The sequence below is a fragment of the Urocampus carinirostris genome, chromosome 15 (genome assembly GCF_059441175.1).
Source record: "Urocampus carinirostris isolate Australia breed hairy pipefish chromosome 15, RoL_Ucar_1.0, whole genome shotgun sequence".
NCBI lineage: Eukaryota > Metazoa > Chordata > Actinopteri > Syngnathiformes > Syngnathidae > Urocampus > Urocampus carinirostris.
In genome coordinates, this window is record NC_142363.1 from 14,761,327 (window position 1) to 14,776,984 (window position 15,658).

At 41.1% G+C, this 15,658-nt stretch overlaps 1 protein-coding gene and 1 pseudogene across 7 annotated transcripts in view; one reads left to right on the top strand and one right to left on the bottom strand.

Moving 5' to 3' along the window:
• The window catches only part of unc79 (unc-79 homolog, NALCN channel complex subunit), a 96,049-nt gene that overhangs the window by 49,500 nt on the left and 30,891 nt on the right, over positions 1-15,658 (bottom strand). For all 7 annotated transcript variants that reach the window (XM_088353989.1, XM_088353986.1, XM_088353985.1 and 4 more), the window contains exons 12-18: positions 12,335-12,564; positions 10,641-10,812; positions 10,288-10,518; positions 7,599-7,789; positions 6,263-6,386; positions 3,818-3,958; positions 1,446-1,661 (exon numbers count right to left, since the gene is read on the bottom strand). In XM_088353989.1, the coding sequence (XP_088210115.1) occupies positions 1,446-1,661; positions 3,818-3,958; positions 6,263-6,386; positions 7,599-7,789; positions 10,288-10,518; positions 10,641-10,812; positions 12,335-12,564 (1,305 nt within the window). The remainder of the gene's footprint in view (positions 1-1,445; positions 1,662-3,817; positions 3,959-6,262; positions 6,387-7,598; positions 7,790-10,287; positions 10,519-10,640; positions 10,813-12,334; positions 12,565-15,658) is intronic.
• On the top strand, positions 7,008-7,128 carry LOC148351655 (U2 spliceosomal RNA; annotated as a pseudogene).

Genomic DNA, 15,658 nt, shown 5'->3' on the forward strand with positions numbered 1-15,658 from the left:
GCCACATTTTAGGTATCGAACTTAAAGCCAAAACAATTAAAATATTTCCTGAAAATCAAAGACACAATTGTAAAGTGGAACCAAAATTATTTCAACATAGTTTATTATATTTACATCGACAAACTGATAAGTAGGTGTTGCAAAAATATAAGTTTCCTGTTCTCTAAGCCCATCCAACGGACTCAAAAAGTTCCATGATGCCTTCTGAATGATCCAATGTCGACTTAAATGACTAACAATGACGAACAGTTTGCATTATGTCTCGGTTTAAGTGCATCTGCTCTCCGACGAGCTCAGAGGTCTGCGAAAGCTGACACTGGAGAGCAGGCTGCGTTATGAAGACTTAGAACACACCAGGCAGGTCTGGGAAAAGTTCAAACAGGAATGGGATACAAGACAATTTTGCAACATTTACACATCTCCCAGAACACTGTGCAAGCAATAATATCAAAATGGAGAAAGCATTAAACCACAGCAAAACCTGGCCCTGTTCTCTACAAACTTTCAGTCCAAACTAAGAGAAAACTATTAAGAGAAGCAACCAAGAGGTCAATTTTCACATTGGATGACTTGCAGACATATACAGCAAAGGTCTTACCCTGCATAAATCTGCCCTTTATGAAAGAGTGGCAAGAAGAAAGCCCTTACTAAAATGCCATACGTTTGGTGTTTGCAAGAAGCCACATGGGAGACACAAATAGCGTGGAACATGATGCTCTGGTCAGATAAGACCAAAGTTGAACTTTATGGACTGAATAAAAAGCGTTACGTTTGGCGTAAGAGAAACACTTCATATCACCCTGAAAACATCCCTCCCACTGTCAAACATGGTGCTGGCAGCATCAAGCTCCGGGGTTGCTTTTCTCCAGCAGGTAGTTAGAAAATCTGTTGAAGTCTGCAAAAGACCTGAAAATGGAGCGCAGGTTCCCCTCCCCACAGGCCACAACGCTAAACATAGAGATACATCTACAATGGAATGGTTTAAAACTAACAATACAAAGGTGTTCGAACGAACAAAATCTAGGTGTCATGTTTTTTTGTCCTAACCTGAAAAATATGACAAAAAATTTTTTTTCATCCTTGTGATATTTTCTAAGATTCACCAAATGCTGTCGAAATCCTTGAGCTAGTAGACCAGCACTTATCGTCTGCATTGACTGGCTGCAGGACAGGAAGTTGTGCTGTTGCTGTCTTGCACATTTTCAGTTATTACTTATGATTATTGTTGATGTTGTCTATGTTTTGTGTACTGATGGCTGAGGAAAATCCATAATCCTCCTGCAAGGGTGATTACCTCATGTGTGGCCCCTTTTTAAGTTTTTTTGTTGTTGTTGTTTCTTTGCCCATATGCAGTTTTCAGATTGGGGAATGTTGTAGGTGTGGCTTGTAGAGCCCTTTGGGATTTTTGGTGATTAAGAGCTTTATAAATAATTGTAACTTGTTACCTGTTTTAGAATGAGGTCAAACATGAGGATAAAACAGCCCAGATTCATGTCATCGTCGTCGCAATCTAAATCCAAGGCGCAATGGCCGGTGGCGTGGCCCAGGTTCTTGAAGGGGCTGCACCGTAGTGGACTGCGAAACGGGCTCCTGAAAGGGCTCGGGAATGGACTGAGGGTGTTATGCTGCCCCCGCCGGCCTGGATCTGACACCACGCTCACCTGTGGGGACACAACCCAGCACGAAACTTGGTTACATCTGTGAACAGTTTTTTCGATTATTATCTACTATTGTTTCTTTACAAATTGTGGATTTTGAAAAAATTCAAATTTTGGTGTCCATGTGCTCGCAGGTGGTTTGCACCAGGCAAAATCAGTACAGTAAGCCCTCAATTCTTGTGTGGGTTGCGTTCTAAAAAACGACCTGAAATAGTAAAACCTACATAGAAGAAACATTTATTTGTTCATTTATCTTTTTATCAAATATTTTATGCTGTCAGCTTTGGCTTGACTCAGGAAAAAGGACGTCTCTGCCATGCATAATGAGAATTGTGCGGCCCATCAAAGCAACTCTCATGAAGGATTAGAACTGACGCAAGCTCGGGGCTGATCACTCAGTGGCGGGCCACCCCTGGTGAGGGTGTCTAGTGTTTTGTCCAAAACGCCCAGTGACCCAGGGTGACACTACTGATGATGCGTCCACAATACAACAGAGCCATCCACCATTCCACCAGTTACAATTAATACAACACTCAGTACAAGGACATTCATCCTGTCTTATGTAAATTGTCATTATTCATTAAAACCAAAGAACAACCCCTTTTTACACGCTTAACGGATTAAAGTACAGTATTGTACTTTACAAATGTTACCTATTTCAGGCGTCAAGCTATTATCCCACTTTTTTTCCAGCAAAAGAAAAATGCAGTCGGCGGAATACCCTTCTTTTTCTGTGTATTCCAACTCAGATTACTCAAGGTTAGTAGCACTAACAGTGTTTATTATAGTTTAGGAAGAAACTTCAGAGCATTTCCTTTTAAAAGAGACCCAAACGGTCCATATTTTCCAAACAGTTCAAGTACAGGATTTAATCTACTTTGGGTATGTCTGTTTTCTACTATAAAAGGAAAAATAATGTTTTATATTCGAAGGCAGATGATAGATGATTTTGCTATAATTATTATTTTTCAAAACAAAATTCCTTAAATCCTCAGTGTGTAATATTTGACCACTATTTGGCACTGCATTGTCCAATGCGAGCGAAAACAGTGCCAAGAGCACAGCGTAGCAGCAAGATGCCAGACAAACATGGCAGTGACCTCTAGTTAGGGATTTCATTACATAAAATAAATACTACTTTCTCGACCTATGATTTTTTTTTATCAAATTACCATTGGTACGATAGTTCGTGTATTTTTGCCCAATATTCAAATCAATGTTTTTAATTGCAGAATGAAAGTTTTCTTGTACCACTAGCAGGCATTAAACATAACACACTGTCCCTTTTAATATATTACAAAATATGCTAAATATATTTGAACATTTTAATAGTATGATTTTAAATAAATGGTAAATGGACTGCATTCATATAGAACTGAAATCACTGAAGACCTCCCAAAGTGCGTTACAATGTATTTCACACTTACCCATTCACACACCCACTTACACAACAACAGCGGTGTCAGCCATGCAAAGCGCCTACCTGTTTATTCAGTTTCTTGCCCAAGGACACTCCAACAAATACTTCGGAGGAGCGGGGGAATCCAATTTGATCGCCCCAATTTAAATTTAATATTATTCTTAAAATGTAACATGAATTTGTTCATTTAATATAGGCAGACTTTTCATCTTACACAACAAAATTCCTTTATTGAATAATACAATATGGCTAACATGTTTGCACATTTTGAATATTGTTATTTCTATGGATGAAATATTCTTAAAGTAAAATTGATTTTTTTGAATGGGAAAATCATCTGCTAAAGGAACAAAAAAACTTAGAATTTTTATTATTTTACTGATCTTCCTCCATTCTTCTCTTAATTTTATAACCAGACTTTTTGCAGTGTCAAGTGTTAGCTGTTAAGGCTACATTTTTGGCTCAAAATTACGCTTTCATACTGTTAAATTCAAATACCGAAACTAGCCCGTTACAGTGCTTTAATTGTAAATGGGGACAATGTATTCAATTTAAACTAAAGCCCTCCGGGAATCTATAAATAGAATTTGACAGTAACCATGGCAACATCCCGTACATCTCACTGAATGGTAGGAATCAACTCCCACAATAGTTCCAATGTACTCAATCTTTAGTAAAAACGAGCATCAATAATTTGTCCTATCATGGATGGAGTAGATCCAATTCATTTCTTTCTCACCCTGCGAGCTCCGGTGTTACCAGTCAGATCGGAGGCACGTGCTTTCCTCTGATTGGCCAGCTCCTTCAAAGAGTTCACACCATCCGAGAACATCCCGATTAGAAGCTGCAGAGGCACCACGATATCCAGTTCCGATAGCACCTAAGACGAATCAAAAACAGCGCTTCATATTGACTGGCATTATATTTTTCCCCAGGAGCTCAATGTATCTGATCCGTGATCCTTTCTCTTCAATGCTCCTTCTTTGTTTTCTTCTTTTGTGTGAGCGTGTGAGTGCATGTATTCATGCTCTTCAATATAAATAAACATAAAGCTGTGGCCATTTCCGTCCAATTCCGACTCAGGTAATCAGTAAACCAGCAGAGGTGAAAGGCCATTGACTGGCATTTTATTCAACCTATAAACAGGGAGACAACAAATTCTTCCTATACTACAGATATATCTCGCCAGTTGTATTGAAAGATTAGTATTGCACAGAAAAAGGGTCTCTAACGTGGTGTCCACGGGCCTCCTAAGAACATTTGAGCAGCTTTGGAAAGGTTTTCTAGTTTTCTGGCATTTTCTAGTTAACTTGACTTTTTTTGCATTTTTTTCCCCCGGATCTTTCACAATATTTTTCGTTTTTGGAGGTACCCTTAGCGGTAAGATGGCGGAAAAAAATGTCAGCTCATGTTATGTAAAATAAATACAAATTATTTGACAAACGAATATTTCAAAAATTGCAGGTTTATTTGATATTTCATGTATTTTTGCTTTGTATTTAGACCAAATTCCTTATTTTTCAAGTTTTATGACTGGGATGCGCTGAATCATACACCATGTCCCTCAAAATAAAAAAGATGAATACACACATACATAAATGAATGCATTCATTTATTATTTAAATGTATATTTTGACAAATAATTTCATACAAGAAACACATACAATAAAATATTAAAAACAGTGTGTATTAACGGACCACTAGATGTTGCTATATGCTGTTGTGCAACCAAAAACGAGTGCTAAAAAACAAAAAGAAGGAAAAAAACTCCACTCAAAGTGACAAAAACACACCATTTTACACAAGATTGTTAGGGGTAATTTCTGGATCTACAGGTATTTAAAAATGTTTATATGAAACTTTATGTATTAATACTTATTATTCAAATCAATATATATATTTTTTAATGTACGAAAGGTTTTTTTTTACCAGTAGGAGGCGCAAAATATTACACAATGTCCCTTTAAATAAACAAATAAATACATGCTTATATCAATGAACGAATGAATGTATTATTTAAATATATATAAGAAATAAAATATGTAAAATGTGATGTAATATAAAGTAAAATAACAAAATATAATTATAAATTTTCCATGCATCCATTTTGTGCACTGCGTATCCTCACTATGGTCACAGGGATACTGGTATCCTCGGGCAGTGGACAGGGGACACCCTGAACAGTTGCAGGGCACACAAAACGTTCATTCATGCACCGCTTATCCTCAGTAGGGTTGCGGGGGTGCTGGAGCCCATCCCAACAATCTTCGGACAGTGGGCAGGGGACACCCTGAACCGGTTGCCAGGCAGTCGAGGGCACACAGGGACAGACAACTCACTCGCTCATTCACACCTAGGGACAATTTGGACTGGCAAATTAACCTTACGTGCATGTTTTTTTTGGAATGTGGGAAGAAACCGGAGTGTCCGGAGGAAACCCACGCAGGCACGGGGAGAACATGCAAACTCCACACGGGAATTTTGCGGTTGCTGGACTTGAACCCTGGACCTCTGCACCGTGGGGCTGCATGCTAACCACCCAGCCTCTGTTCATTCATACTCTGGGAAAGTTTGGAATCTCCAATAGACTCACCATACATGTGTTGGGGAGAATATGGGAGGAAACCGAAGCGGGCAAGGGGAGAACATGCAAACTCTGCACGGGGAGGCTGAACACTTAAACCTTACGCCACCCAACAATAAAATAAATGAAACAATTTTAAAAGAAATAAAACATTTTTTAAGTGTCGGAAAAAAACACAGAGACCCCGATTAAATGGCTTTTAGTCAATTGGCTTTTACACAACGACTGCTTTTACCACAACAAATGCGTTCCAATTTTATACTGTGTTACGACACAAGACAGTTTCTCTTCCCGCTTCGACCTAGTTGCTAAATCTAAATGACTGCAATCTCCCCACCGCAGTTGTGTCAAAAACTTGAAAATGATCCATGACGGCAAGCTCTAAAGTGCGTACGGGAGACAAGCCAAAATCTCTCTTCTCTCTCCATCTCATTCTGTGACCCAGATCCATATTCAGCAGGCTCCTGCCCAGACTTGACACTTTACCACAACCTGTTCAATTCACACGCACTGTGGACAGAACCGCGGGATGGTGGAGAGGATGAGCCACGCGTGTGTCCGTGTGTGTCTTTGTGCGCTTGTGTGTGGGCGTCTGCTTACGTGCAACCACAAAAGAGCCTGCTCTTGCACGGACGCTGGATAGCCGGAAAATCTGCAGCTGATGAAGCCAAACATTTCTTCCATGGAGAAGGGGAGGGGGCACAGCTCAATGTCAAACATTTTGCTGCATGGAGATAATAAACAAGAGAGAAGGATGATAATTGTGCAATACTTATGCAGAACTGTAAAACGTACAACCGATATGTACAGTCGGTACAACTCAATTACTTTCCTCTGTCAAGAATACTGAAATGCAGGGTTGTCAAACTCATTTGAGACCTTTGGCCGGACAAATAGATTAAAGAGAAAGACAGAACGCGTAACATGCTAATTTCACGTAATAACACTGCGATACAGGCGCAGAACATGCTATTACCATGCTCCACCCACGATTACCCGCTGAAATTTCCAGTTCTACCCATGTGTAACCACGCCCTGGCCGCGGCCAGAGCACGTCGTTTCGCGTCATTTCCGCGTCATTACCTCGTGTTGACCACGTGTGCGGCACGCGGTTTAACACGTGCTCAAACTTTTGAGCAGCTCAAAAGTTTTGAGCGCGGCCAACCACGTGAAAATTTCCGACCGCGAGTAAAGCACTGCTCTATCTCGTCTATATGGCGGTCTCAAAACGTCCAACAGCGCTCAACAGCATCTGCTTCATGGCCAGAAATTTCTGGCTGAGGTTCGGCCCGGTATAGTAGTACCTCCGGGAACGATGCAACTGTGGTTTATGGATTTGTATACTACAGCTGGTCACAAAGCTATGATCTTTGATTTTTGCAACTCGGAGATGGCATAGGAGCTTGCTCTGTCCACTCCACGCAACGGCCCGGTATTGCAGTACCTCCGGGAACGGTGCATTCGCAATGATCGCAGCAAGGCTTTAGGGCTAGGACCTTAGCTTGGCCTTTTGGCTGAGAGTAAGTGTCCCGGCTCCTGGGCTTTGTAGCGTATTATGAACTGACCGATAACGGATAATGGATAAATGATTTATGAACAAGCTAAATAACCCTTAAAACCCCTAAACCCCCCCCCCCCCCCCCCCCCCCCCCCCCCTGTGGTTCAGCCTCGATACACTCGCGAAAGGCTGTGTACCCGCGCTTTGAAGAATTGGGCAGCGCAAAACTATTTCTCGCTGCCACCCGCGCGCGAATTTCCGACTTCGTGTTAAGCACTGCTGTATCTCGTCTGAATGGCGATCTCAATGCGTCCAATAGCGTCCAATAGCGTCCGCCTCAAAGGCAGAAATTTCTTACCGTGATTCAGCCGCAAATGTCTGTGTGACCGGCCCCTAAGATTACTAAAATACTATATTTACTTTTAAGTTGGTACTTACCTTAGGACCTCTCTGAACTCTTTGAGTTGCTGGTCGGGCACCTCTGTACGGATGGCCTCCAGCCATTCGGGCATAAAACATTCCCACAGTGGTTGACTGATGACGTTGTATGGGATCAGGCACAGGATGCGGTTCAGACCCTCCTTCAGTTGGGTCACGGTGGTACAAGACTTGTCCCAGTAGCCTCCAACCTAAAGACCAAAAATCATTTGTGAGTTCTATTTCCTGCAACCCTTAATAAGTGAATCATCTCTGATGGTTTTTTAAAAAGCTAAAGAAGAAAGAACCACCTCACAGTCCACATTTAGTCAAAACTATTAGTAATTATTGCCGTTTGTTCATCGATTGCATTTTCATCCATCTTTGCGATTTTCTAGTTTGTGGATGCACTTTGAATGCCATGATTAACACCAGTTTTATGCATCAAGCATTTCTAGTAAAAATTTGGCTAATTTAAACATATTTCATTGTTAAAAAAGAGAAGGTATTTTTGCTTGTTTTTGTGAATTATTACACTAAAAAATATAAATTCTTAGTCAATTTGCAAAAAATGTAGCTTTTCAAGTATGTTTTCCAGTTTTTAAGACAATTCATTGGCTTATTCGAATAACATTGGAAAAAATCATCCTTGAATTTAAAAAAATATATATCCTGTCTAGAGGATAGTCCATCCATCCATTATCTGCACCACTTTTCCTCAGTAGGTTCGCGGGTGTGCTGGAGCCCATCCCAGCTATCTTCGGGCAGTGGGCAGGGAACACCCTGAACTGGTTGCCAGCCAGTCGCAGGGCGCACAGGGACAGACAATTCACTCGCTCATTCACACCTAGGGACAATTTGGACCGGCCAATTAACCTGACGTGCATGTTTTTTAGGAATGTGGAAGGAAACCGCAGTACTCGGAGGAAATCCCTGCAGGCACAGGGAGAACATGCAAACTCCACATGGGGAGGCTGCAGTAGATGGACTTGAACCCTGAACTTCCGCACCGTGCAGCCATGCGCTAACCACCTAGTAATTTGTCTTTTTAATTTAAAGAAATATCTTTGGTCCGGATTAGGAAGAAACTACTTCAAAACAAAATACAATTCCATACCAATTAGGCTATCATGTTTATGATCCTTTTTAATTTTAATGAATCACGTTTTGGTTGGCAGGGCAACTAAGTGGTTAGTATGTCTGAAGCACAGTGCTGAGGCCCAGCTACCAGCCTTCCTGTGCAGAGTTTGCATGTTTTCCCTGTGCCTGTGTAGGTTCTCTCCAGGCACTCCCGTTCTCTCCCATGTTCCAAAATAAAAAATCATTCACTTAAGATTAATGGTGTCCCCAAATTATCCCTAGGTACGTGTGAGTGTATGAATAGTTGTCTGTCTCTGTGTGCCCTGTAATCTATTCAGGGTGTCCTCAGCCCACTCCAGGACCCCCGTGACCCCCTTGAGGATAAGCGTTGGAGACAATGCATGGAAATATAGTTTTATTTATTATTTAATTATTATTACAACATTTTCTTCTAAATGTAGGTAATTCCTTTCCATTTTAAGATATTCTAGCTTGTTTTTTTAAACTAAGAAGAATTCTCCTTAAAATAACGGAAATTGACAGATATTGCAGGTGGTTGCTAGTTTTTCTCTTTTTTTTCTAGCGATATTTGAAAAATAATACAAAATAAACAAAACAATCTACCATGTGTTAATTACACAAAATAGAATACCTTAAACTGATTCTTAAATTGATTCTTCTTTAACTTAAAGGGACCACTACATATTGCGGGATAGTGTAGTGCAATCAAAAGCTAAAAGCACAAGGAAGAATAAAAAAACGGAACGTTAATGTGACCAAAATGTTACTTCTTATTTTTCAGGCCAGCATTTTTGGGGTTTTTGGGTTCCCGCAGCAGCAAGATGACGGGCACTCATGTCAGCCCCCTCTTGGTGAGGTTCATGTGACGAAGTGACGAAAAAAAGGAATTATCGACCTATGAGTATTTAAAAAAATGCATGTTTATTTGATAGTTCTGTCATGAGCTCTCTCTTTACCAGTAACCAGCACCAATCATCTCCCTGCTCTGTCACTACACCCTGATCCTTTCCACCTGTCTGTTTTCGTTTACCACCAGCTGTTTTTAATTTCCTGCCAATCAAGATCTGTATTTATAACCCTGCCTTACAGCCTACCTTTATCAGATTGTCTGCAAAGCCTACACCCGGAACCTGTTTGTCTGCTCTTCTGACTCTGAAAATGGACCTGTTTGACCCTTCTGCCTTCTCTTCTGCCCCGGTCTTCCAGACTTGTGTTTTACCTACTCCAAGACCTACCACACTAACCTTGTTGCTCCGTTTCCTATTTGTTCCATCTATCAAGCCATGTTCCTTAAAGGTAGTCCCAAATCCCCACTTCAAGATATCTCTTCACTCCAAGACCCTCTCTCCCATGTCCCCCATCCCTAAATAAACTTTTTTAACGTGACACAATTGTGGTCCTTGTCTGTCTGATTTGTGACAATTTAATGTATTTTTGCTTCTTATTCAAACAGATTTTGGGTGTTTTTTAAAATGAATGACATGTTTTTACTGCTGAGACGCACTAAATAAAACACCATATCAATTTTAAAAAGGAGAATAAGACAAACACCAGAAATAGGGCATTGTTAAAAGATTTCTATTAGACTGCCATACTTGTATGGCCTTACCCTGGCAAACTCAACAGGTTTGGGCAGCAGACACATGACCATCACGTCAAATCGCACGTCGCACACCGTCTTTAACCACTTGGTGACGAACTGTGGCTTGAGTTTCTCTACCAGGCTTCCCACCTCGTCATCCATCATGTAGGCGGTAGAGTGAAACCACTGGAAAACCATACTGACCAGCCGGGCCAGGCTCTCAGTCGGTGTGTTTTCATTGGGGGTGCACAGGCTCACCTGCAGAGAAGCAGAGCAATAAGCCGTATCGGAGCGATAAGGTCGCCACGTGACGCTCCCATCCTTATCTAATGTTATGACATTATTATTGACAGACACCGCCAAGGGCCTTCAGTACACACCAGGAACCAGATGCCAAATTGACTGAGGAGACGCTGGTCGTGCTGGTCGTCTTCCTTGTTATCAAACTCGATGTTGTCCAGAGAGTGATGCGAGGATGATAGGCCAAGCTGCCGACGCCTGTTCAACTCAAATTCGCGTTGCTCTGCGTGGATTTCAGCCTCTTTGAGGAGGCTGGAAGGAGAATCAAAGGCACATCATTATAGGAATAGCCTACTATCTAAAACTGAGCTTTGTCTTAAATGGGAACTCAACCTGAAAATTTCATTTACACTACTGCTGTTGACAGCTATAGACATCCATGATTAATGCTATTCATTTCAATATGTTTGATGCAGGTCCACTTAAAGGCACCAGGTGTATTATTTACTTCCTCTTAGTGGTAAAAAAAACCTTAGTAATCAGAATAATCAATGTTGATTTGAATAATAAGCAAAAATACGTGAACAATCGTGAAAACCTTTTTTAATTAATCTTGGATTGTAGGCTGGGAAAAATATTAGAAGAAAAATTTTGCGGGTTAGTCACTTTGAGTCTCCGTAGTCTGTATTCCTCTTTGTGCTTTTTAGCACTCGTTTTCGGTTGTACCAGAGGAAACAATGACATCTAGTGGTCACATATTACACAGTGTCCCTTTAACTTCAGCAAAGTTATCCGCCAAGCCTTCTCATGGTAGTATGGTCATAAACCACACTGCCACATCCACTTTTCACCTATTGCTATTTGCTAGTTTCCAACAACTTGAGTCAGCTAGGAGATGAAAATAAATAGCAAAAGCCAAAGTCTTATGAAGATTTGTACTGTAAAGCACAAAAACACACATACACGAACACAATTCGCACAAAAAATAAAACATATGAAATAAGAAATTAAAATAGGAGCAATGATGTAATGATATGATGAATGATCTCAGATCAGATTGACTGGGCTCCTTTAAAAAAAGAATAAAAAGAATGAATGTATTATTTTTGTACTGTGTTGCGTTCCTCAACCATTGCCGCAACCCTGTATTGTAAATTATAAAATATCGCCATCTATTGGGAGAACATTTTGCTACTTTTATGTAGAGATTTTCTTGAATTAGTTACAACTTCAGCCATATTTAGACAAATTACATGTATTCATTATCTGCACCGCTTATCCTGAGAAGGGTCGCAGGGGTGCTGGGGCCCATCCCAGCAATCTTCTCGCTGTGGGGAGGGGACACCCTGAACTGGTTGCCAGCCAATCACAGGGCACACAGAGACAGACAGCTCTTTCACACCTAGGGACAATTTGGCCAAGCCAATTAACCTGACATGCAAGTTTTGGGGGTTCTTTTCAGGTACCCTTGCCTGCACAATGGCGGACAATTAGTTTACGTTATGTCAAATAAATGCAAATTTCTCCACATACTTTACTGTACTTTAAAGCATGCATATTTATATCATAGTTAATAGATTATTGCCTATCTTTAAATAAATACATTTTTTAATACATTTATTTTTACCACAAAGGGGCTCTTAATAATGCACACTGTCTCTTTAAACTTTCATATGAAAGCGGGGGCCTCAAACTCTCATTCCATAGGCGGCAATTGACCCCCGGGCCGCGGGTTTGAGACGCCTGGTGTAAGTGTAGGGAAAAATATTATAATCTTGCTTTAACATGTCTTAGTCCTTAAGCAAATTAACAGGATCACAGAGACGTGAATTACCTGATAACAGCTTCCACGGTGCAAACTAGCTCCTCTGCCCCGCACTCCCTGGTGTTGATGGGAGGAGGCGAAGTCTGGTACAGATGGGTCTCGGCCGCGGCCCCCACCTCATTGCTGTGATGGTTGACATGGCAACGCTTGCAATAGCGGACGGGCCGGTTGCCATGGCGACCGCAGCAACCGGCCGAGAAGCAGGTGACCACGGCCCTCCTGACGTGAGAGCTACAGTTCTGATAAGAAATAGATGGAGGGAGCAAGTCAAGAGAGGAAAGGCGCACCATGCCGCTTAATTCATCTCACGATAGGTTTTAACTCCGAGTAATTGATCAATTTGTTGAAAAACAGTCACCCTTTCAAATCTGCTAGGATTTTTCATACATATTTTTGAATCCCTAGTGTCGAGCTTCTAAAAATATAAAACACGGCACAGGGAAACTATCCTAATCTGATCAGCCTTTTAATCTTCTGCCATTAGAGGGATGAGGAACAGCCTATCAAATTAACATATTTGTCCTAAATCAGACACATCCCTTATTCTGGGGGTGTCACACTTATTTAAGCTTGAGGGCCACATGGTAGAAAACACACCAGACTATTAAATTAATGGTATCAAAAGTCTGCCTTAGGTGGAGGGCAGGTGGTCTTTTCAGAGGCTCACAATTAAATTATGATTCAGGGATGTAATTATTTTCTTCCACAAAGATTAAATGTTTTGTAATGTTTACCAACTGCTGGTTTCTCAAAAACCACAAGAAAAACAACAAATGAATTCATTTCCACTACAATCTATTAAATTCGATCAACTGAAAAGTGACAAAAATAGCACACTAATTTAAATAATTGATTTCAAAATGTAACCTTTTTAGTTTTCCTTTTTCTAATCAAAATAATTATCTAAATGTCCATTACAGAAAGGGGCTAAATTTCATGATTACTGATTAGCATCACCTGTGCCCGCTCAATTGGCGCCAGCCACTGCGGGCTACTTGATTGGTTCCCTGTCCCCTTTTCAGCCCAGTCCTTTCACTCTCCGCTTGTCAGTCCTTTAGCGAACCTCTGTTGTGACAAGGCAAGCACCTTGACCCTGACTCCTGTCTGTCCCGCTTTTGCACCCGTTTTTTACACCCGTCCGTTCCTGATCTCCCCGTTTGTCTCCGGCAACGAACTGTTTTTGATTCTGACCACGTTTGCTCTCCTGTCCCGGCTACCGACCTGTTTTTTCAGTCCTCGACACCGCCATCTCCCACTTCGGAAGATCCACTTCCGTATTCAGATCACTATCCGTTTGTGTAAGCTGCTAACTTCCCGTGTCCAGTGATCACCGGATCGCGGGCGCTGCCGTTCCTCTCTCTACCAATAAACTTGTGGTTAACGCTACGTATTTGGGTCCTGATTCCGTTCTGGTCGTGACACTAAAGCTTCTTCAAACTTCTGCAAAGACACCCAGCTGCTATTTGTTTTAATTTAGTATGAAATTGAAGGTAATGAAATGTTTATTGAAGGTATTGTTGGATACATTAATCAAAACATGACACAAAGAAAAAAAACTAATGCTGAGAGTGAGCATGGCCAAATATGGTCACCTTACGCCCCCTCCCCTAAGGAAATTTGACAGATCTATTTCTGCCAACCTTTGCTTAAAGGTTTGCACCGTATTTGCACTAATAACCCGGTCAGGCAAAAAATTCCAAATTTTGAAAGAAATAAAGTTTCCATGCAAGTTGCTGGTAGGTCTAGGCACCCGTAACTTATATCTGTGACCATGTAAACCATCAACACGACAGAACTCCAAAAATTGATCAAAAGGCACATCGATCATTCCATGTAGTACCATGTAGTATTTTTCCCTTTTCCTAAACAGCGCGTCCTTGACTTTTATTTTAAGTAGAATAATATTGGGATGGGTTTCTTCATTGTTCTCTGGTTGATTAATAGTAGTTGGAAAATACAGCTACAAGTACACTGAGTGCTTTATGATTGGGGCCTGGTTTTGGACATCCAGTGGGCATATTTAAAACTACAGATAGCTGTTTTATTTGATAGACTATTGCTTTTCTCCCCTTAAAACGCCTACAGATTTATCTTTTTTTAATCCACTGTTTTGGTTAAATTCAAGCAATACAATATCTTATACTCGAGATGAGTATTTTAGTCTACTGCTGCTTTGTCTTTAAGTGAGGCAATGTCCTAGCGCAGGACAATTGCATTTGATTTCCTATTCATCAAAAGTCTGCCACTTCCAGTTTTAAACAAGCACATGTATTTTTTTTTTAATTCTGAAAATGGGTTTTATTTTGCTCATAGATAAATAAAGTCACAAACTTGGCATGTATATGAGTTTGACGTGATACAGCCCATTTTGCTCTAGTTTTTCTCTCAGCATTGTCTCGTGGACCACATGAAATTATGTGGGAGGCCGCATTTTGCCTGCGGTCCAAGAGTTTGACACTTGTGCCTCATTCAAACTATCTCTCAGCAGTCTGACATTACCTTTCGAAACGCTCGTGGTATTTTTTTCGCTTTAAATTTAGGAACGCCGGTGTGTTCTCGATGGCCGGTGTGACACGCAACCAGCGGAAGGGAAGATGACTCAATTAATAATGAAAGCTCCGGTGCAAATCCAGGTGGGAGTTGAAAGGGCTTTCTGAGATGAGTGGAGCAAAGCCGGCAGCAAAGAGGGAGAGGATGTGGATTAAATGTCCTGGGCAGCGTTGACGGTTTCTATTGACCACATCGGGTTGCTATGCCTGATTGGAATCTCAAAGCTCATCTAGCATTCAATATTCCAACCTGGTCACTCTCATTGAGGTCATTCAAGAACAATCAATTATGGATTTAAGAGTTCTGTTTTGTTTATTCAGCAAATGTAATTTTGTAACATAAAAAGGAGTCATGTTAGGATCTTCATCAGGGGTTATCTAATGTGGAAGAATTTTAAAATCACGCACAAAGTCTAGTGCAGTGTTTTTCGTCCAGTATCCATCCATCCATTATCTGCACCGCTTATCTTCAGTAGGGTCGCGGGGGTGCTGGAGCCCATCCCAGCTATCTTCGGGCAGTGGGCAGGGAACACCCTGAACTGGTTGCCAGCCAGTCGCAGGGCACACAGAGACACACAACTCCCTCGCTCATTCACACCTAAGGACAATTTGGGCCGGCCAATTAACCTGACATCCATGTTTTTTGGAGAGATCAAGCAAACCCCCCACGGAAAAAATGAAATGAAATGATCATATGAAAATGATCTACATTTATATAGCGCTTTTCAAGTCAATGACTTCCCAAAGCGCTTCACAATGTGCTCCACATTTCCCAATAGCGGCC